This window comes from Rhipicephalus microplus, chromosome 6, assembly GCF_043290135.1.
Source record: "Rhipicephalus microplus isolate Deutch F79 chromosome 6, USDA_Rmic, whole genome shotgun sequence".
In the NCBI taxonomy this organism is placed as follows: domain Eukaryota; kingdom Metazoa; phylum Arthropoda; class Arachnida; order Ixodida; family Ixodidae; genus Rhipicephalus; species Rhipicephalus microplus.
In genome coordinates this window covers 61,316,695-61,339,974 of record NC_134705.1, presented here as the reverse complement: position 1 = coordinate 61,339,974, position 23,280 = coordinate 61,316,695, and the positions used below count along the sequence as shown (strand labels likewise).

At 45.6% G+C, this 23,280-nt stretch overlaps 1 protein-coding gene across 3 annotated transcripts in view; it reads left to right on the top strand.

Annotated features, from left to right (window-relative positions):
- Positions 1–22,939, top strand: part of LOC142765277 (uncharacterized) — a 96,203-nt gene extending 73,264 nt beyond the window's left edge. For 2 of the 3 annotated variants that reach the window (XM_075866012.1, XM_075866011.1), the window contains 4 exons: positions 12,424–12,530; positions 17,959–18,023; positions 20,005–20,096; positions 22,656–22,939. In XM_075866012.1, the coding sequence (XP_075722127.1) occupies positions 12,424–12,530; positions 17,959–18,023; positions 20,005–20,096; positions 22,656–22,819 (428 nt within the window). In that variant the 3' untranslated portion in view covers positions 22,820–22,939. Of the gene's footprint in view, positions 1–12,423; positions 12,531–13,046; positions 13,088–17,958; positions 18,024–20,004; positions 20,097–22,655 lie in introns of those variants that run through there. The other variant, XR_012884133.1, reaches the window with a different exon arrangement.
- Positions 22,940–23,280: the final 341 nt, after the last annotated feature.

Below are 23,280 nucleotides of genomic sequence, written 5' to 3'. Positions count from 1 at the left end.
GCTTCATATTACATATGACACCTTTATTGATATACTTATATGAGTTACTTGTAATAAACATCCAAAGGCAAGGGTACGCTCACAACGTTTTCATGTATGCGCAATCGAAACCCACATTTAGTCACAATCAACGGGCCGTTGGTGAAACGTGGTAAACAAAAGAATGATGAAATTCAATCATAAGACACGGAAATAAATACATTGAGCTATGAAAAGTTCACAGGGTTATGCGCAATATTCTTTGTCAGGCGCATTGTCGGTATGATACAGCACTGCGAACCGCGAATAAGAGCGCAGTATAAAACACGCTGACCTGGTGGTTGCACTCTCTCTCTTTTTTTAAGGCGCAAGACGGTTGGCAGCACTTCTCACGGCGAATTCATTTATTGCGGCCGTGGCAATAACAAAGAAGGAAATTACATGGCGAGAGCACCGGTTACACTGCGCATGCTCAGAGGTGCTCAGTTTTCAACTGTGCATGTCGCTCGTGCCAATCCGCGCGCGACGCTCCGTCGTTATAGACAGCCAAGTTGAGCACTGTACATTGTTATAGATAAGAGGGGAAATTTCACTGCAGGAATTGCTCAGTGACCTTGGATAGGCATAAAATGTTTTGGGCACACGCTGTTTTGTGTAAGTGGTGTGAAGCGGGAGGTAGCCCGATTTTCTCAACTGTGCACAAAGGCTAGGGCTACATAGTTGGCAGCTACAAGAAAAGCCCAAAAACTCAGGCGTGCATGTGCGCACGAGGAGGGCTCGTGCAAAGTCATCCTTATACATGGACGACATTATTGAAAGGGGGGAGAAGCCTGATGGGGGAGGGGCACTGCAACGAACCTTCGCTCTCCCCTGAAGGGAAACCTTGTGCATGCTTATGAGCATGTCTTATACAAGTACAAAGTGAAATGCAGCTGGATGTCCTTGAAGTTGTGCAAGATGTTCCCACGTGTTCGTATAGCGAGCGTTAAGTAATGCCTAGGTTGCTTTAAGGTTCGCAGGCCAATCACTGTGGAGCTTTCAGGGTGTGATGGGGCTTATAATCTCACTGCGGCTTAATGGAAGCTGATGACTGCTGCTGTGAAGATGCCTGATCCACTTGCCCAAGCCATGACAGAGCTATCTAGGGTCAAGTATCCCACTTGCCTCTAGTCATTCTGTTGCTGGAGTACACTAGCATCGTACTACCTCAATGCACAGCTCAGTTAGATGAGTGATTGTCTATCTCTGTAACCCTGGCACGTAGCATCAGGACAAGTCCTGGTGTAAGAGATCAGAAAATACTGTAGTGATGTTGCTGGATCAAACATTAAAGGATGCCTGTTACACTGCAAGGGCCAAGTTGAAATAGGCCTGCACTCTTCTCTCGAAAGCAGCAGGGGTAACGCTCGAAGTTGTACACCCGGAACTATCAATTGAAGTAGTGCTAGTTTAGATAGCTCCCAAGATGCTTTAGTGTGGAGTGCCTTTGCCAGCTTTGCTTTAGATGGCCCTACGAAGTCTAGTCCTTCCATCAAAGATGATCTTAAAGGCTATCTGAGATCTCCCTTCCTTCCTCGCTGTGAGAATCCACTCAAATGGTGGACGAGCACAGACACCCACCTTCACCTATCCCTTGTTAAGATAGCCTGCAGGTCAGAGCTCGCGATCAAACAACAAGTGAAAAGTTGTTGTCTTAAGGGGGGACGCGGCTTTTGAAAACCGAAAAATCGCGAAAAAGTCGATTTTTGGCAAACCACATATTCGGGCAGTATGTGTCATAAACTACCTTTTCTGTAAATATCAACGTCTAATTCGTCGCGAAACCATTTGAAATAAAGTTTAGAACATGCCGCGGCGGCCCTCGAGCGGCGTGCGAGCGCTCAAAATACACCAACTTGGCGTGATCGCAGTTTCTCGACCGCTCGACGGAGCGCCGCCATTTTGGTGTTGTTTTGTTTGTGAATTCTTGCTCTTTCTTTCCCCGCCACCTGCGTCGCCGGCGGCAGCGCAGGAGAGGAGCAAGCCGCTCATGATTGGAGGGCTCGCGAGAGCTTTCAAGTTTCCCGCGGCTGAGGCGCGCAGCTGGGATTGGGCGAAGCGCGCGCTCCCCAAGGACGCGGGGGAGCCCGCGACTGCCATTGGCTGCTGCGCGCGATGACGTAGCGCTCTTGCGCATAATGCGGCCGATGCGGCCGCTCGTCTGCTGCTCCTCCGTCCGGCGTCTTTGTGTTCCGCTCGCTTCCGTGTATCGTTGCAGCCGTTCGCATACTCTCCACGTTTCAAGTGTCTTCGAAACGATTTTCAACCGTCTATGCGAGACCGTTGTTGTGTTCGCTCACGATGCGCCCAACGAAAAAGAAGACGCTACAATCGTTCGGTGCAAGGAAGCGAGCTATGAAGCTTGTCCGTGCGGCGAGGCTCTCCGCTCGCACGTGCGCCGACGGTGATCGCGCCGACGGTACCTGTGGGGCAGCTTCTGCTTCATCTACGCAAGAGAGTGGTCGCATCGACGCGCCTAGCAACAGGACTCCTGCTCCGCCGGTGCAAGAATTTGTCGTTACAAGTGCGCCTGGTGTCTCGTGCTCATCGACAGTGGCTTCCGCATCTTCTCTTTCATCGGCCTCGAGTGCGATCGCGTCGTCAACTGTGCATTTGCGAACAAGTTTCCTGACGTGCGAGGAGAAAGAGGCGGCGGATTAACAACGTGCTGCTGTGCAAAGAGAACTTGGCGCTATGCCAGCGACGGAGCGGAAATTTCAGGCAATGGAGCGCGATCATGAAGCTGCCACCACTACAAGTGAAGGCGAAAAATTTTTCCTTGTTCAAATGGATGCCCTAGACGACCTGCTATCTCGGACCCTGTGCCACCGGTGCACCGCGATTGGGATGAAGGTACGAGGAGGCACCCAACTTGGACTTGCTGCAAAGCTTGAGCTAGTATGCTTGCATTGTGGAGTAGTTTCAAGCTCATGGAGTTCATCTCGTCAGGATGACACAAAGGCCTTTGATGTGAATGTAAGAGCCATTATGGCAACAAAACAAATAGGCAAGGGACAAACAGCTCTCAACGACTTTTGGGCAGCGATGAACGTGTCCCATCGTGGCCTTCATCACAAGACCTTTCAGAAGCACCTGAAGAAATTCAGGGAACCGCAGACACAATGCATAGAAAATTTCTATGCAGAATCTGCTTCTGCTGTAAAAGCCACTTACAAAGAAATAAATCAATATTTCACCAGGGATATAACAGTTTGTTATGATGGAACATGGCACAAGCGTGGGCACACATCCCATATTGGAGTCGGGGCAATTATCGAATACCATACGGGCCTTATCTTGGACGCCGTTGTTCTGTCTAATCAGTGCCTTGGTTGCCAAGTAGGGCCAAAGCCTGGAGACGCAGACTATGCATGCTGGCTGGAGAATCATGTGTGCCAGAAAAACACCGACTTTAAATCGGGGAGAATGGAGGTTGAGGCAGCTATCATCCTCTTTTCACGCTCACTGTCGAAGCACAACCTCCGTTACACAACGCTCGTGTCTGATGGAGATAGTGCCACCTTCTCTGCCCTTGTACAAGAAAATGTTTATGGACTGGTCCCCATTTCAAAAGAGGAATGCCTGAACCACGTTCAGAAGAGGATGGGGACTGCACTTCGCAACCTTGTGCAGAAAAGTGACAAGGCTTTGGGAGGGAAGGGCAGGCTGACAAAGGCCCTCATCGACAAGTTGACAGATTATTATGGCTGGGCCCTACGGAACAATTCCGATGATGTGGCTGCAATGCGGCGGGCAGTGATGGCATCGTACCACCATGTGACGTCGACGAATGAGGAGCCGCACCACGACTTGTGCCCAGAGGGTGCAGACTCCTGGTGTCGTCACAATGCCAGCAAGATTACCGGTGTTCCACCTACGAAGCATTCGTACAAGCTGCCACGCTATGTTGCAGATGCACTTCTACCCATTTATGAGAGGCTCTCACAGGCTTCTCTTCTGCAACGCTGCCTGGGAGCAAAGACGCAGAATGCATCAGAGTCCTTTCACTCTGTGCTGTGGTCCCTCATGCCCAAAGAGCAGCATGCGTCACTGATTGCTGTGGAGACAGCACTGCATGATGCAGTGCTAAGATACAATGCTGGCTGCTACAGGGCCACCCAAGAGCTAGCTTCATCAGTGGGGCTAACACCTGGCCACCTGGCCATTCAACGGGCAGCCGAGAAAGATTCTCTGCGCTTGAAAAAGGCTAAGAAGCGATCCCTAGAGAAGATGGAAAGGTGGCAAAGAAAGAGAGTGCCAAAGGACACCTCCAGTTACGCTACAGGTTCATTTTAGAACTGCCTATGTGCTCAAAACTTTCAAATGTCGTTTTCTCAAAATGACTTTTTTGGCTAGTGAGGCTGCTTATTCCAGCCATATCTCTGGAACCACTCATTGGATTTCCATAAGTCTTTTTTTATTATGTACATGAATAAATTTCTGAGGGGGTGACAAGCCCATTTTTTCAATATATTGTTTGTGTTATTTATTATATTTAATCAAAATTTGATTGATAATATCCTAATCACGAACACAAAGTTTGATGGTCTGCTAAAACTTTTCAGCAAGGAAATTCAAAAAAAGGGCTCTGTTACCCCCTGGAGTATCAATCTGGGAATCATCATAGTTAATTTCACAGTTCCAGCACCTTTTGAAAGTTCTCCAGGCCTGGAATAAGAGAACCATGTGCACTATCCTGATATTCTGCTGTAACTTGAAAACCAGTGAACATAACTTGATGAAATTTTGTAGTTCTTCTAATGCTTTTGCTATAAGTCTATCCTGAAAATTTCATTAAGATATCTCAATAAACAAAAAAGTTGGTATCCGATGGTAGCCTCCCCCCTTAAGCGGGTGCCATTGTAACCTGCAGAAGAGACCACATTCTTCTCCACATGTCGAAGAACTAGTTTTTTTGCACAAAAACTTTTTGACTCATTGTATTTTTGGGAAGGGACACATTTAATTTGGGAGTGCCTAAACTATCTTTTTTTTAATTTTTCATCAGAAACACATGCTTTCAAAGGAGTTTCTAAATAATTTAAAAGAAATAAGCAACTTATGTGACTTTATGGCTGTGCCTTGCTGCAGTTTTTTCTTCTGTGATGTAGCTTAGAAATAGAGGATCTTCTCCAATATTTTCTAATCTTCAAGTCCTTATGCCTCACTTGTTACTTGAAATATGTTTTCAAAGGACTTTCTGTGATGTTCTTTCTATGCGTGTGTTCTGTATTATCTCAGAGTAATTCTGTAGAAAGGAGCACCTTCATTTACCCCTAGTGCTTTCTTGCATTATTCAATATATGTTGCCAAAAGATTCTTTGTGACATCTTTTATATTGTTAGGGGGTTAGAGACTTCTGTACAAAATGCGTTTACAGAGGAAAACCCACAGGCAAGAGTCACAATGGCTGGTTGGCACCCTCGTGCGCTTATCAGCTGCTTGAGTTCTTCCTTTTCCTTTACTTCATCTCCATGACAGGACCCCCGGGGTTTGGAGTACCGTCGCGGCGTGAGTCCAGAGAAGTGCGAGAGAAGTAAGGTTTCATGCGCGAAACATGGACAATGTCGGCAAGTGACGAACTTGATGTATTGTAGTGCAATGGTGCTATCTCGTAGTTGACGTCACTAACTTGATGTAAGACTAGGTAGGGTCCTGCGTGTCGGGACAAGAGTTTTTCGTAGAGATCTACACGTCGACTTGGTGACCAAAGGAGCAGGCGGTCACCTGGGGCAAAGGTTATGTTGCGATGCCGGTGGTCGTAGTGGGCTTTTTGCATATCCAGTAACCTGGTGAGACGAGACTAAGCGGCTTGACGAGCCATGTGAGCCCGGTCAATGGCTTCGCGAGCGTACTCGGAAGCAGATGGCTTGAAAAGCAAGGTGGTTTCAAATGGCAATATGGGGTCGCGACCGTACAAAAGATAAGAAGGTGAGAATCCTGTGGTGTCATGTCGAGAGGAATTATATGCGAAAGTCACATAGGCCAACGTGGTGTCCCAGTCACGATGATCTTCGGAGGCGTACATCGAAAGCATCTCTGTGAGCACGCGTTTGAGGCGTTCAGTTAGGCCATTAGTTTGCGAGTGGTAGGTGGTAGAGAGCTTATGCACTGCGGCACACGATCGAAGGAGGTCGTCGACAACTCTGGACAAGAAAGAGCGGCCAGATTTGTCCTACAAATGGCCAGATTTGTAGCTGATGCTAAACGAAAATTTCTGGAGCCTCAGAGCTCAGCGACCCAGACGTCCAGTTGGATCCTTTAGAGAAGTCAGCCAGCAGAGGGCATGGTGGTCTGTAACGACGGGGAATATGTGACCATATAAATATGGCCGGAACTTGGCGACGGCCCAAACTAAAGCTTAACACTTTCTCTCGGTGATGGGACAATTCCTCTCAGGAGGAGAAAACAGGCCACTGGCGTAAGCTATCACGCACTATCTGCCGTGGTGCGACTGAGCGAGAACTGTGCTGATACCGTGGCTACTGGCGTCGGTGTAAACTTCTGTGGCAGCAGAAGGATTAGAGTGGGCAAGTATGGGCGGCGTAGTTATGTAGCCGATGAGAGCGGTGAACGATTGAGCCTGCTCAGGGCCCCATGACAATGTGGTATCTTTCTTCAGCAGATCTGTGAGTGGCCTGGCCAGGTCGGCGAAGTTTTTCACGAAACGACAAAAGTATGAACATAAGCTGATGAAGCTCTGGACATCCGATGTATAACGGGGCACCGGAAAGTTACGGACGGCGCGGATCTTTTTGGGATCTGTTTGGACGCCATCGGCGTTCACAAGATGGCCCAGAATGGCAAGCTGACGGCGGCCAAATTGACATTTCTTGGAATTGAGTTGTAGCCCAGCTGTTATTCTGAAGACTGCGAGAATTGCAGCAAGACGGGTCAGGTGACTATCAAAGGTAGATGAAAGGCTATCACATCGTCTAGGTAAAAAAGACAAGACCACTTATAACCACGCAGGAGAGAGTCCATCATTTGTTCGAATGTGGCAGGGGCGTTACATAGTCCAAAAGGCATGACTTTAAACTCGTGTAAACCATCTAGTGTAATGAAGGCTGTCTTCTCGCGGTCCATTTCATCGACAGAAATCTGCCAGTAGCTACCAAAGATTAACAGACGAGAAGTATGTAGCGCCGTGCAGGCAGTCCAACGCGTCATTGATGCGTGGTAGAAGGTATACGTCTTTTTGCGTGATCTTGTTGAGGTGGCGATAGTCAACGCAGAAGTGCCAGGTACCGTCCTTTTTCTTCACAAGGACGACAGGGGAGGCCCTAGGACTGCTTAATGGTTCTATGACACCTTTGTTCAGCATTTTTTTCAACTTCCGCTTGGATAACTCTGCGCTCAGTGTGGGAGACACGATAGGGGCGTCGGCGAATAGGACTGGCGTCACCAGAGTTTTATACGGTGCTGAACGATGGATGTTTGCCCTAGAGGTCTGTCGTCGAAATCAAAAAATTTTGGTGTATGATGCGAGAAGGCGATGGATGTCGTATGGCTTGCGCAGGATTGAAGTCGGGTGCAATCATCTTCAAGAAACGATTTAGCAGAGAATAGGTGCTGTTAGCTACAGAACACTGAAGTAAATCCATCTCGGTTGTGAGAGCCGCTATTTCGAATTCGTCAGCATTAGATACGCTGGCGAAGAACATGCCACGAAGAAGCACTTCAGGGCACAAACTGAAATTGAGAAGTGGGAGCGAGGTACAGTTGTCAGTGACAGTCACAAGCGTATGGGGAATGGCAATGTTGCTGCTCAAAAGGGCAACGGCGAGAGGAGGGAGTACATATTGACTATCGGGAACCTGTGGCTGTACGGTCAAAACGACGTAGGTGGCTGCCTGAGGCGCCAGTCGTACATGCTGAAGAGAGCACAGGCGCGGCGGGGCAGTGTGGGGTTCAGTAACTATCTGAGGCAGCTCTAGCTGAAGGACGCTGGTAGCACAATCGATAAGAGCAGAATTATTCGACAAGAAGTCCAGGCCTCGGATAACATCAGAAGGGCAGTGGTCAATCACGGCTAAAATTACAGAAGTAGTGTGGTCCTTTATACTTAAGCGGGCAGTGCAGAGACCAAAAACTATAGGCGTGCCAGCATTGGCCACACGGAGCATTTGTGCAGCTGCTGGTGTCATAACTTTCTTTAAACGTGTGCTTAGGCTTGAACTCATGACCGAAATGCTTGCGCCGGTGTCTACAAATGCTTGTACAGGTACGCCGTCTACTTCAACGGTTATTACATTTCTTGTGGTGGCAATGGAGAGAGAATTTGCTGCGGAAGTCGTCAATGCAGCACCACCTCCGGGGGCTGCATTTTTCAGTTTTCCGGGACGATGCGGCCAGAAGCCTTAGGGAACAAGAAGCGCCGTGGCTGCGGTGAGCGGGACGTTGGGCGACGTATTTGCGGCGAACGAGACTGTTGCCCACGTGGTGAAGGCGAGCGGCTATACCAAGTGTTTCGAGAATGGTCGACATTGAACTCTTGGGCAGGTGAAAACGTGCGGGTGGTACCGTCGAAATGGGTCATAATGTTCGTTGCATGAGGTGCCCAGGACCATGTGTTGCGGCAGTAACAAGCTTCATCCTTCAACAAGCTTCATCCTTCAACAAGCTTCATGTTTCAACTGCCACCGTCCGACGCGGTGGCAGTTGAAACATATAGGGCGGTCATCTGCAGGTCGCCACTCAGCAGGGTTGCGAGTACGTGGAGAAAACTGTCGGTCGTAGGAGGGAGGGCATCACGATAGGGCGTTCGCTGACTCTGGGTGCGGTGACATGGCACACGGAATGCACTCCGATGTTTTCAAGCTCCTGGCGCATGATGGCTTGAACAAGAGGAACAGTAACAGGAGTGGTGTCGGTACTGCGCGAATAGAATGCCGAGGGTGCCATTGCTTCCAGTTCGCGCCGAACAATGCGTGTCAGGTCTTCCGGCGGCGACGGACGTGTTGTGAACTGGTCCTCGCAAGTCGATGTTGCAACGGTGTTTGGAAGTCGGGTGAATGTTGGCATAATGCGGTGACTTTTTATTTGTTCAAACTGACGACACTCTTTGATGATCGCATTCACGGTGAAACAGCCCTTGCACATCAGCCGATTGAACACGTCGTCGGCAATACCTTTCAGGACATGCCCGACTTTGTCACCTTCTGTCATGTCGCTTTCGGCTTTTCGGCAGAGGGCCAGCACGTCTTGAATGTATGCAAGGTAGGATTCCGTGGGAGATGGGCACGGCAGGCCAATTCATTTTTGGCGGCGATCTTGCGACTCGCGGTTTTGCCAAACACCTTTCGCATCTTTTCTTTGCATTGGTCCCAGTTTGTGAGTTCCTCTTTGTTGTTTTCATACCACACCTTGGCCGTGCCTCTCAAGTAAAACAGCACATTAGCCAACTGAAGTGTGGGATCCCATCTGTTCAGCACACTCACTCGTTCGAACATGGATAACCAATGTACCGGCATCCTTAAGTGGCATGAAAACGTATGCTTGTGACGCCGTGTTCGTGGGAGACACTGACGTTGATACAGAGGGCTCAGCATTGTCCATGGCTTGAAAACTGATGCTACGTCCGCTGCGGAGCTCCATTGCCTGATGGTTACCCAGCACCTCTCACCAATATGTTATGGGCTTAGACACTTCTGTACAAAATGCGTTAACAGAGGAAAGCCCACAGGCAAGAGTCACAATGGCTGATTGGCCCCCTCGCGTGCCTATCAGCTGCTTGAGTTCTTCCTCTTCCTTTACTTCATCTCCATGACAATATTATGACTTCGGAAATAAAGGCTATTTGCTTAGAACTTGAACTGTTCAATCTTGTTCTTTACGCAACTGGTAACTATTTGAGTTCAGTTGAAAATATTCGACCCTGAGGGCTGTTCAGTTTGAAGTCACTTAGAACAAAGAAAAGCAGTATTAGTACAAGCCTACAGAGCTCCCTCTGCCCTGCTCTTCTGACACCACTTCTGCTCACAGCATTTAATGGCACTAGTTGGTGGTAGCTTTGCTGCTGCTGCGGCAATAACTGCCACATTATGCTCCTCACATAGTACATAGCATGAAATGCATGAGGAACCTGCAAGGAGATGAAAAATGAAATAGTTTCTCTAATCCACATATGCTCGATACACAAATATCTACTCCAAACTTTACTTTCTGCACATGAGTTGAGCTATAATCTGTTATTCCACACCATTAGTGTTACAGGTGGCATGAACTTTCCATGCATGCAACTTTGATGCATATATGAATCGGACAGTTTCAAAATATAAGTGATGTTTTGATAAATGTTTGCATGCACTGCGCTTTTTGTTGGATAGCCTCCTAGGACATTTTAATTGAGTCAAGGCCATTGTAATGTGACATTCACTGTTCAAGTTTCTTTGCAGGGACCTCATATCTTTTTGCTAGGTTGATGAAGTGCTTGTGTGGAGGTGTGTCGTAGTCTTATCAAGAATGAAGCAATGCAGAGGCTGAATTGTATTAGTATTTGACTTGGCGGAACCAAAGTGTTGCCGGCAACACCTTACAGATGAATGGCAACAATATTTCCTCAGTCTCTCCTCCTCTTTCAACCTCTTTAGAAGCCCAACTGATGTGGTGGACAAGGGTGTGCTCCCTTCAAGTCCAGAATTCCATATCTGCCTTGTAGACGTCAACATGCAAGAACATTTGACATTTCGCATGCTAAAAATCTTTGGCGTCTGATTTCACAGGCTTCGTGCCCGAATTTCAGTCTTAAGTGGCGGAAGTAATTGAGCTCCGCCTTTGCCACATCTGTGTCCGAACCAGCATTTTCTTGGGTCAATTTATTTGTGACTGTAGTGTGGCCTGAAAGGCAGCTTTGCCATAATTTGGGGGTGTGAACTGATAAGGTGAAGCATTTAAAAAGTCTGAAGGAGCCACTTGCAATCTGACATTGACTGTATTTACTATAAAAAATTAAACCGTAGTGGAGCCCAAGAGACAGCTTTGCTGCAATACGAAACTGTGATGAGGTGAAGCATAGTGAAGATCTGAAGGAGTCACTTTCAATAGGATGTTGACTGCATTTTTCTTTGGGAAGTCTGAATTGTAAACATTTGAGTGCGAATTGAATTGAACAGCAACACTCAACTATGCACATGTTTGGTTTGACATCTATTGTATATCTGTTGATTTTTTTGGTCCATATTGTTTGTAGACACCACATATACAAGACCGACTCATTAGCGACAATTTGAGAGACCAGTGTCTTTTGAACAAGTCTGACAAATGACCTCACTGCAGTTGGTCCGGTCATTCATGACCATCGTGTCTTCTACACTCAAGTTTACCATCAAGGTTTGGGAAGGCTGAAACACAAGCAGTGCTATTGTAGTTGCAAAACGTGAATTATCCAGTGCTCGTTCTGTGAATGACATCCCGAAGTTCAAATGTGTTTAGTGGTGTTCAGTGAGTTCAAAAAGAGTGATTTTTCATGGCTTGTTGTCACAAGTTGCTTGTGAAGCCATTCTCCTTGCTGACATCTCAGGTGTGAGCTGCTGGCAGTGCTAAGTTTTGCATTTTGTAGGATAAGAAGCATGGCGGGAGGGCTGATGATTATCGGAACAGCATCTACTTCTCCACTTTACTTACTGCGAGAGCCACGTGTGCAACAAATACTAGATGAATTTGAGGTTGTGGTACATGTGCTCTTGGGTTCCTCCTTTTATTGCTTGTGATAGCCTAAATTCATGGGCTTGACGTCATGTTGGTGACATTTTGATGAAGGTGACATGGTACATGTCCATGTGTTGTGTGATGTCAGTGCCGTTAAAGAACACCAGATGGTTGAAATCTCCGGAGTCCTTTACTAAGGTACGCCTCATATTTATAATGTGTTTTGGCATGTAAAAGCCCCAAGAATATTATTATTATTATTATTATTATTATTATTATTATTATTATTATTATTATTATTACACTCGTTTTAGCACTGAATTCTGGGAGCCATAAAATTTTTGAATCTTGACATTCCCTGTTTGTTTTACCAAGCATTGTTGTACATAACATTTTTTTTCTTTGCTATTCTCAGTTTTTCAGTATGTAAAAGTACTCAACATTGTAGAGTTTTGTTGCTTCTTTTTCTGCCTTGTGTTGTGTTTTTACAAGTTCACATAATATCGGCATTTTCATGAAAGCCTACAAGCAGTTGCGTGCGAAGTGTTTTTCACTTTGCATTTGCAATGTTTAGCTCTGCCCCTTTGGCCATGTTTCAGTGCTAAACATTCTTCTAACTCCAAGCCTCAGACTCGTTTACGTGACTCACCTCCATGTGCACTTCTTGGGCCTACTAGATAGTTTTCTGTCAACCTTGTATCTTTGAGCAGTCACGACGAGTGGTGCACATTTGTTTGGTCTTTATTGCTGACGCAGGCGATGCCGAGTTTTCCTTCACCATTCTTCTCCACACGTACCTGAGGCTGAACGATGTGAACCAGTTCTCCTTATCTGGCCTTCGAGGATGCTCTTACGTTGACAAGGTGAGCACTCGCCTGGGTAGCATGTTGAGCAAGGGCATTCTCGCTCAAATGTCAAACCATGCCGCACTAGTGGACACTCTGCTCTATGCCACTTCATTTTTAAAAGAAACCCACAGCGGTAGTTTAGTGGCCATCGTCCTTGGCTGCCAATCTGAAAGTCACAGGATTGAATCCCAACCATGGCGGCCATAATTTGGTGGAGGTGATGCACTTTAAAGAGGTTGAAAGTTCTGGAGCCTTCTGCTACAGTGTCCCGGATAATCATTTCATGTTATTTGCACACAAGTTATTAGTTTTCAAATGCACTAGCTCACCTTTCATGCAGCAAGCTCCAAGAGGCTTGTCGAATAACATTTGTCTTTATCTACCTCCACTTACTACAGTGGTTAGTCGGGCCGCAGCAGGAGAGAGAAGAGTAAGTTAGCGAAGACGTGAGGGAGGAAGATGAGCGTGTAATTAAAAAACAAAACAGAGAAGAATGGGATGAAATTGAGTGCTTTTGTTGTTTTCATGCAGTTCAAGACAGTTCGAGCTCACATGTTCATTCGGTGCCTGTGGTAAATAACACCAGGTAGTGCGAAGAGCTGTTGAAGAGTAGCATTGAGTATATGGCGATAGAGAACAGTCCTTTTGCTGTGTTGCTAGCGCTCGATTTTAAAGTAACATCATCTGTGACAAAAGTGAGCGCTACATGAGCTGAATAGAAAACATGGTTACATTGATGGTTCAATGTCTATACGCTTTCTCTGTAATTATTTTCACACATTGCTTGTTAGCTCAGGTTGCACAACAACCGTTACACTTTCTTTCTTCGAGTTGTCAATACATTGTATTTCACATGGCACTTTTCCTGGTGACCCACTAAGGTGGTCTATTCGATGAGGCACTCAGCTGCTGAACCGCAGGTCGCAGGATCGAATGCCGTTCCTGGTGGCCGTATTTTCGATGGAGGCGAAAATGCTTGAGGCCAATTTGCTTAGATTTAGGTACATAATAAAGAACCCTAGGTGCTCGAAATTTTCGAAGCCCTCGACTACGGCGTCTCTGATAATCATATGGCCGTTTTGGGACATTGAACCCCTACAATTAAAGAAAAAATTTGCCTGGTGTTACACAGTTCAAGTGAAGCACCGTCGATATAGCAGCGGCGTTGCAGCAGACTCGCAGGCTTCCATGTTATGCTTGGGCTTGCAATGTCTGAAATGTCTTGATTGATTGATATGGGGGGTTTTACGTCACAATACAACCGTATGATTATGAGAGACGACGTAGTGGAGGGCTCTGGAAATTTTGACCACCTGTAGTTTTATAACGTGCACCCAAATATGAGCACACAAGTCTACAGCATTTTCGCCTCCATCAACAATGCAGCCCCCGCAGGTGGGATTCAATCCCGCAACCTGCGGGTCAGCAGTGGAGTGCCTTAGCCACTGGACCACTGCGGGGCCCTCTACAGAAGGTAAAAACGTGAACAAGAAAAAAAGTGCATTCCATGCATTTGTTGTTAGTATCGGCACACTAAATGCTTCATGTTTTCCTCCAATGTCTTAAAGTGGTACATTTAAAATTCTTCTTGCCAGTGAACCATGCCAGATAGCACATGCAGTGATGTTCAGGATGACCTACACAATCATTGATCAGACACGAAGATTTGACTAAGAACAAGCGATCATTTAATTAGAACAAGGGCTATAAGAGATCCTCACAGAAATTAACAGAGGACAAATACAAGAGGACAAATACAAGAAATACACACGATGAAAAAAAATAATAGCAAGAAAACAAACTATGCTTTAAAAGAAGAGTACAAGTGCAAATGCATAATGAGGAAGAAGATAGGCGCATTGCCATCAGCCGACTTGCTCGGACAGTGGACGCCAGCAGAGAACTCAACTGTCCAAGAACAAGTGGCATCAGCGAAAGCTGGTGAGCAACCTCTTTGCGAACGAAATTCTTCATCTGTAGCAGCAGGGATGAGTTATCAGGAGCAACAGCCAATTTTGGCATTGAAAGGCGTCATCTTCAATGCCTTTCAAAATATTCCTGATCTTATCGGCATCGACCATTGCGATGTCAACGCGGTTGCATAAGAGGATAGCGTCCTAATTGTAACTCATGAATGTCTCACCATTATGCTGCGCCGACCACACAAACGTTGCTTTGCTCGAATCTTGGGAACAGGAATGTGTCAGAGTATTTCAGTCACGTGCGTTTTGAAAGCAGCCCATGCTGGAAAGTCATGAAGGTGGTATTGATGCCTCACGCTGGTGACACAACTGAAATAAATTGACACGTAATTGAGCTTCGCGGCATTGTCCCTGCGGTTGATCACACTGACCAGTTCGTATTCAGTAAGCCAGCCTTCACCACCTCTTCTGTACCGCTGAAGATTTGCTGGGTCACGTTGAAGCGGTAGGTCAAGGCAGACCAATTAGCCACCAGGGCAGCGGGTTATAGCTGTGGTTTGGTTGGTACCTCATCCAGCATTGCTGAAGATGGCTTCAGTTTTCAGCTAAGTTTCAAATTTTCGCTACCCAGCACCTCCATCAACTGTCATCATCATCATCAGCCTGACTACGTCCACTGCAGGACAAAGGCCTCTCCCATGTTCCGCCAGTTAACCTGGTCCTGTGCTTGCTGTTGCCAATTTATACCCGCAAACTTCTTAATCTCATCTGCCCACCTAATCTTCGGTCTTCCCCTAATCCGCTTGCCTTCTCTGGGAATCCAGTTAGTTACCCTTACCGACCAGCGGTTATCCTGTCTACGCGCTACATGCCCGGTCCATGTCCATTTCCTCTTCTTAATTTCAACCATGATATCCTTAACCCCCATTTGTTCCCTAATCCACTCTGCTCTCTTCTTGTCTCTTAAGGTTACACCTACCATTTTTTTTCCATTGCTCGCTGTGTCGTCCTCAATTTAAACTGAACCCTCTTTGTAAGTCTCTAGGTTTCTGCTCCGTAGCTAAGTACCGGCAAGATACAGCTGTTATATACCTTCCTCTTGAGGGATAGTGGCAATCTACCTGTCATAATTTGAAAGTGCTTGCCAAATGTGCTCCACCCCATTCTTATTTTTCTTGTTACTTCATTCTCGCCCCGCCGCGGTGGTCTAGTGGCTAAGGTACTCGGCTGCTGACCCGCAGGTCGCGGGTTCGATTCCCGGCTGCGGCGGCTGCATTTCCGATGGAGGCGGAAATGTTGTAGGCCCGTGTGCTCAGATTTGGGCGCACGTTAAAGAACCCCAGGTGGTCGAAATTTCCGGAGCCCTCCACTACGGCGTCTCTCATAATCATATGGTGGTTTTGGGACGTTAAACCCCACAAATCAATCAATCAATCGTTACTTCATTCTCGTGGTTCGGCTCCGCGGTTATTACCTGCCCTAAGTAGACATAGTGTTTTACAACTTGAAGTGCACTATTACCTATCTCGAAGTGCTGCTCTTTTCCTAAGTTGTTGTACATTACTTTCGTTTTCTGCAGATTAATTTTAAGATCCACCTTTCTGCTCTCTTTGTCTAACTCCATAATCATGAGTTGCAATTCGTCCCCTGAGTTACTCAGCAACGCAATGTCATTGGCGAAGCGCAGGTTACTAAGGTACTCTCTATTAACTCTTATACCTAACTGTTCCAATTCTAGGCTTCTGAAAACTTCCTGTAAGCACGCGGTAAATAGCATTGGGGAGATTGTGTCCCCCTGCCTTACACCCTTCTTGATTGGTATTCTGTTGCTTTCTTTATGAAGCACTGTGGTAGCAGTTGATCCCCTGTAGATTTCTTCCAGGATGTTTATATATACTTTATCAACCCCCTGATTCTGTAGTGTCTGCATGACGGCTGATATTTCTACTGAATCAAATGCCTTCTCATAATCTATGAAGGCTATGTATAGTGGTTGGTTATATTCTGAGCATTTCTCTATCACCTGATTGATAGTATGAATGTGGTCGATTGTTGAGTAGCCTGTTCGAAATCCTGTTCGCTTGTTTTTTTGTGTGTAAAGTAGCCTGTTCCGTACCACCAATTGTAGTGGTGGTTTATTATTAAGGTGGGCAGGGATCTCAACGGCTGCAGCAACAGCTGGCAAGCCGTTGCCAGGGAGCAAACTGTCTGAGCGAGCCATCCAATGACGATGAACTTCTGTATGAGGCTATCTTCTTCCTCGCAGAGACAGCATGGTATGTTAATGAAATAACTCAACAAGATGGAAAATAGAAGGCACACTAAGAAAAATTACGAGAAAGATCGTGCTCTCACTGCTGAGCTTCTTGTGGGACGCAGTGCACATAAAGACAATGTTTACAGCTGGGTACAACAAAATAACATGGTAACAAGACAATCACAATTGAAATATTCTGTAAGGACCATGCCAGCTTTTGGCATTCGTAAGGGAGTCGACAGGTTGCTGCTGGTGGTCTCGCCAGGTTTCGTAGACGACGAAAATGCCCAGTGTTGCAGCTGAATCAATTCGCTGCATGGGGCACTCCGTGCTCGCTGCCTATGTGAGACTCGCCGCACCACTGACTGCGCTGTTCGCTGGTTCAGTGTCAACTGAGGAAGCAAGGAAATCTTTTCAGATCGTACGCATTGCCTCTGAGAGGTCGTTCTGTTCGAAGACATACATCCCCTTTCGCTGCAGGTGCAGGAAAGACTCGGCGGCACTGTTCTTGCATTATCAGTTGCCGGTAGCTTCCCAATATAAAGGCATCTTTCCTTCAACGAAGGGGCGTGCAAGCGAAAATGGCATACATTTGTTACCCCTGGATTCTTATGCTGATCATAACAGTTTGGACTTATATGGAAAAGATTATTTTCTGCAAGTTCTTAAAAAATTTCTTTTACTCTAACAAGTTGGTGCAACTGAGTGAAGAGGGTCCAAATGTTTTCATAGTGCTGCAACGTGTGTCTGCAAACCAGAGCAACAAAAGGATGCTGCTGAGACATTCTATATTTAATGCGCATACTTTTGAATCGTTGTGTGCACTGACACTTCTTTGGCAATTACCTAATAATGGTGCATTCCCCAGCACGTTATTGTGATATTATCATTTAGTATATCTACTTTAGGGACATTAGTGCGCACTAAGTGGATGTCAATATTTGTCGGGAGAGAGTGAGACAAATGCTTGTGTTTGCTCTCTGTCTTTATTCTACTTTTCTTGGGCCTCAGCTTTCATGAATAAAATAGCATAATATTCCGAGCAAGCCCCCTCCCCCCTTAACTCCTTCTTTGGCAAGTTGATATTGCCAGCAACGTGGAGGAGGGAGCAAAGAACAGTGAGCACAGCATAAACAGGTTGAGAATGATACCATGAACTTTGCATTCTCACTCTGTCAGTGTTGTTTGCGTCGAATGCTGTACATGCTGTTACTCACTTCATAATAAGCAACAGCAACTAGCCCATTGTTGCCACCTTTTGCAGGTGAAGCAAGGAGAGACGGGCGTGGAATGTGAGGAAAAAGTGCACATCAGGGGAGCCACAGACAGGTGCGTTCTTGTCCTTGAGTGAATCAAGGCAGCATAATCTCATACAGTTGCATATTTGTGTTGGCAGCGAGTCAAAAATAAAGGGAGGCCTTCAGCCATGCTACAGCCTAGTAGACATTTCTCCTCTGTTTGAGAAATATTAGCAAACATTTAAATGGTGTGTTGTTGAGTTTGCTGGGGGCATATTTTTATCTTCTTCATTGTACAGCGCTCACAGAGATTGGAACCAAGGAAGGAATACACAACGATGTAGTTGGCTCGGAGCTAGCGTTTCTAATAGAAAAGAAGCACAAACACACATACATGAAAGTTAGCCAAGGAGAATGAAAAGGTTTTTTAAAAAGTTATTATAATATTCGAAGTGGCAGGCTTATTTTGACGTTGCTCTTTTGCATGTGTGAGTTAGATTGTGAAATACCAAGTCACAGCTTCTCGAAGGGGGTCTGAAAAACCTATGCCAAGAAAAAGGAAAAGAGCATTTTTTAAAAGCACACCATATCCCATGACAGCCACTCGTTTTGGTATGTTTCACCGCATAGCATGGGTTATTGTGGAGGAGCTGGCCTTGAAATCCACTGTCGCTGAAACTTAATTGGCACACTACAGCGCTGGTTTAAAGATGCCATGTAATCAACGTCATAAATTTTCACGTAAATACTATAGAGCGAACTCTGGCACTAGTGTCTATGGGAGCTGCAACCCATGGCGCTTCAGTGAGCATGGGAATGATGGGTTGTAGATGTATTTGCTTAATCTTCATACTTTCGCTTCTATTTGGCTTTGCATGGCTTGGAGCTGCATTGTCACGAAACGACAATTGGCAAATGTTCAGCAGTTGCGCTTCACCACCTTAACCTTTTAGGCTCGTCAATTTAAATCGGAGCACGAAGTTCAAAAGTGTTTGTTTCTTTATTTCAAACAAAACCGAAGCACTGCAATAAAGTCACAAGTGCATTCGAAGCACGAACACTAGGCAAATTCATTTACTCTTATGATTTCTATGGTCACTGAACGATCGCAGCGCCAGAGTCCTGTAGTTAATTGCAGGAAACTCTGATGAACATGGCGGTGCCTTGGTAGCCCTAATGAGTGGCATTTCAGTTTTGCCATCATAGTTTCCAGTAGACAGATCACTGCAAAATTTACCAGTACAAGCTCATAGCTGGGGAATGCACAATTGTTTTCACTTCTCCACAAGGTGGCTCCTAAGCTTTTATGGCAGTTAAATGTGTGTGGAAGCATGCATTTTCTATGGTTGAAAAAGAAAGCACTGCTAGACGCAGGTTGACGTGGCACACTCTTGCTTGACCGTTCTTGGCCAGGTGTGAAAAAAAGGTGCCTATGTCTCATGCCATGCCCATATTGGGTTAATTCGTTAGTCCTATCACCTCTTATTACAAGGGGTCCCCAATGATTTGTCCTGGTCCCTTATAGGTTCCCAACATGTCCATTCCTGAGAAACACTGCAGTAGGTCACTCGAGACAACTGAGGGCAGAGAGATAGGCCCTCCTGTTTTTTTGTTTTTTTTTGTGTGTAAATCTCCTATTTTAGGGCAAAAATTTTCAGATGCTTCATAAAATGCAGAAGTTGACTGTCTGTGGTGTGACCATTAGCGATGCAAAAAATCATGATGATGATGTCAGAGCTTGCCACATGATGTTATTGTGTCACATCACCATTTGTGTCAAAGATGGACTAATCACATAGGGAGTGCAAAGCCGGGCAAAGTGTGGAAACCTGTTCGAAGGCCAGGTGTTGGTAGGATCAGCTGAAAAGATAAAGAAGTCTTTATTCCCACAAGCCCTGCCTGTTCCACAACCTGCTAACTAGCTCAGTTTCCCTCCTAATGCTTTTTTTTTCTGAATCTCTTTGCAGTGCCTCAAAAGTTGAAAAAAGAAAGAATGTCTCACCTTCACTGTGTAGCCTACTGCAAAACATTTATGGTGTGTTTTCTGACAATATGCTTTTTCTTCTATACAGGGTCTACAGCAAAACAAGTGATACCCACACTTGTAGCGTGGCGGGCAAGGCTTTGGTCGCTGTGAAGAAGACAAAGAACTTTCCAGATACTGGTTAGTTTCAGAGTAGACAAATTTTTATGTAACAGCCTCAACTGCTTCATGGCATTGGAAAATGTGGCGTTGAAACCCTATTCGTTAGTTTCGTAAAGGGAGATGAGAATGAGGGTTTGAGCAGGAATTAAAGAGACTCCTTACCTTCCCTGTAAAACACTTCGGGGGAAGCCCCGCCGATCAAACAGCGGCAGGCTCACAAGCTTTTACTTTATGCCTCGGCCTGCGACACCAGAAAGGCGTCAAAGTGGTACGTTTCGAGGTTGTATAGGTTAATTGGCCCATGTGGAGTTGCATGTGCAGTGATGTTTGGTTCTGACTGATGAGCTCATAGACCAGACACAAATATTAGATTTAAAACGAACTAGCATTTAATTAAAACAACGGCTTTGGAAGGAGATAACAAATATATGCGATGAAAAAGAACAGCTGCAAATCAAATGACGCGCTAAAAGAGCATTACAAGTACAAATACACAGAACGCAGTACGTTAAGAAACTAACTGGACACGATGAAAACTAAAAGTGATACAAAGAAGAATTACTGAAAAATCATGCTCGTGCTTCTGAGTTTCAATGTCCGACACAGCGTACACTAAGACAATATCTAAAAGCTGGGTGCAACAACAAAACGGTTGGAAAAAATCGCAATAAAATTTTTAATTTACGGGCCAGTTCAGCTCGTAGTTCACATAAGGGAGTTGACAACGTGACACTGATGGTCTCGCGACGGTGCCAGGTGTTGCCAGGTGTTGCAGCCATCTCAATACGTTGTGCAGTGCAGGACACTCCATGCTCGCTACCTACGTGAAACTTGCGGCATCGAGGACCACGCTTTTCGCTAGTTGAACGTCAACTGCCGAAGCAGTAGAACTTTTTCGAAGCATGCACTTCCCCTTTTGTCATTTTACCGGAACCCATATATGCCCTCTTCACTGCAGGAGCAGGGAAGAAGGGACGGCGCCATTGTCAGGTCGTTAGTTGCCGAAAGTCCTTTCCCAATTCAAAGGCCCTTCGATGAAGGGATGCCTGGTCAAAAATGCTCAATATTAGTAACAGTCCTTCACTGCCATTTTGTTTTGGGCCACAATAAAAAGCGTACCATCTGAAACTGTGTGGAAATTTTTGAAACAGAATTTTTCTATCTGCATTCGGTCTCCTTCCATTGGTAGAATGAATGCCCATAACACTCAACGGTGTAGGCAATGACAGTTGTACTGCCAGTGAGAGTCTAAACTGAAAATGCGTGCAGATTTTGCAGGTTTCATCAAGTCTTGTTTATAAATAAAAGAAATACCTTAGTGGACGTCTAAGGCATGCACACACTTTTCTGTGTTCATATGAGTGGCAGCGACTTGCGCTTTCGTTTCTCTGTCATTAGCACGCAGGCATGCAGGCAAGCGACCACACTGCCAGCAGCACCACCGGGCGCCTATTTGAATGCGTGAGGAGAAAAAAAAAGTAGTCTCTGGTGCAACCTAAAGCTCCCTCAAATGTGGAAAATATGATTTCAAGTTTCATGTGTTTGTTTTTAAGCAAAATAAGTACCTGCTAGTATTTCTCGTCCTACCAGTAGATTAACGACTGTTGGGTGACACAAGCAGTCATTTTTTCTCGACTTTCAACATCAAGATAAAATTATAATTCCTTTTTTATGGGACAAAAGCATGCTCGTCGCCCCTGATTTCAGGAACAATTTTCTCATTTGTGCCACTATCGCAAAATTTTTTCCGAGTGATAGACAGTTCCTACCTAGGTACCCTGTGTGGCAGACTGGCAGTGAAGTAATCTACTACAAAGCTACTACACCAGTCCTTGCCGCTCCTTTGGAAAGAGACCCTATATGGTTATTAGGTTGGGCAAGGTGATGACAAAAAAGACTGTGACATTCATCAGCTGTATGTATGATGCTAAACAACCTAACCTTCACAGAGGAATGGCTTCTCAATAGAATTTTTATACCCTCTAGTTAGCTCAAGCTGAGTGTATAAGTGTAGACATGTTCTATGTTTGTAAGCAGAGGTAGGCGCCGTCGATGTATTGAAGCACTTGTAGCAACGTTGCTGCGTACAGGCGCTACCCAACTGAAAGCTCCCCACTGCCCTCTATCATCATGTGACAAGTGTCAGAGCAACTACAAAGCTGCCTCTAAGCACAGCATGTCACACCTACCGCGTTTTACAAACATGGAGTAGGTCTATAGGTGGTCCATGGGCCGTTCTGCATCAAAGCCTGCATAAATTAAAACGGCTGGTGACTTCGAGATCCCGAAAAGCTTGCCACCACTTGTTGCATCTAACAGAAGTCAACAGGTTAGACACTGTGCTCAATCAAATATACTGCTCCCATTGTAATTTTTTTCATATGTTTTTTGAAAATTGCTCGTAATCATTGCCAGTCATTGCACTACAGACATTATTTTGCTCCTATTTTTGCCTATGTACTTGCCAAAGGATGCCTACACATTATAAAACAACTCCTTCTGTTCCTATTCTACATGCCTTTGTACTACTTGAACATTCTATGTCTATTATAATGCACAATGAACTTGCGCTTTCAGTTGTCTGGAACCCATGGGTCAGTGGGGCCGCTTCCATGGCTGATTTCTGTGACGACGAGTATTTGAAGATGGTTTGTGTTGAGCCTGGGTACGTGTCCGAACCAAGGAAGCTGCCTCCAAAGCAGACCTTTGAGGCCTCAATTACCATGGAGGCAGTGGAGTGACTTCATCTGCTGCAAGGGCCTTCTTGTTACATTGTATCGGAGATGGGATAACATCATTTGTTATGTTTTGAATATGTAGCAGACACCTATTAAATGGAGGATTTCAGTATGACCATAAAACTTTTTTGCTCCACTTTCTCATTACAACTGATTTATAGGTCAAGGGTTGTTACAGTAAATTATATATTTGTGTGACCTTTTTGGTAAGCCTTGATTTGATGTTAGCCAACCACAGCGGTAGTACATTAGTTACGGTGCTCTAGTGCTGGCCTGAAGGTCACAGCTTTGATGCAGGCCTAAGCGCTGCATTTCAAAGGGCACAGAATGTTGGAAGCCCATGTACTAAGAATAATGTTGACATTGAAGTACCCCGGAGGGTAAAAATTTTCAGAGCCTTTCAGTATGGCACGCATCGTATTCATATTATAGTGTTGGCAAGTAAGAATAATTTTTTGGTTGTT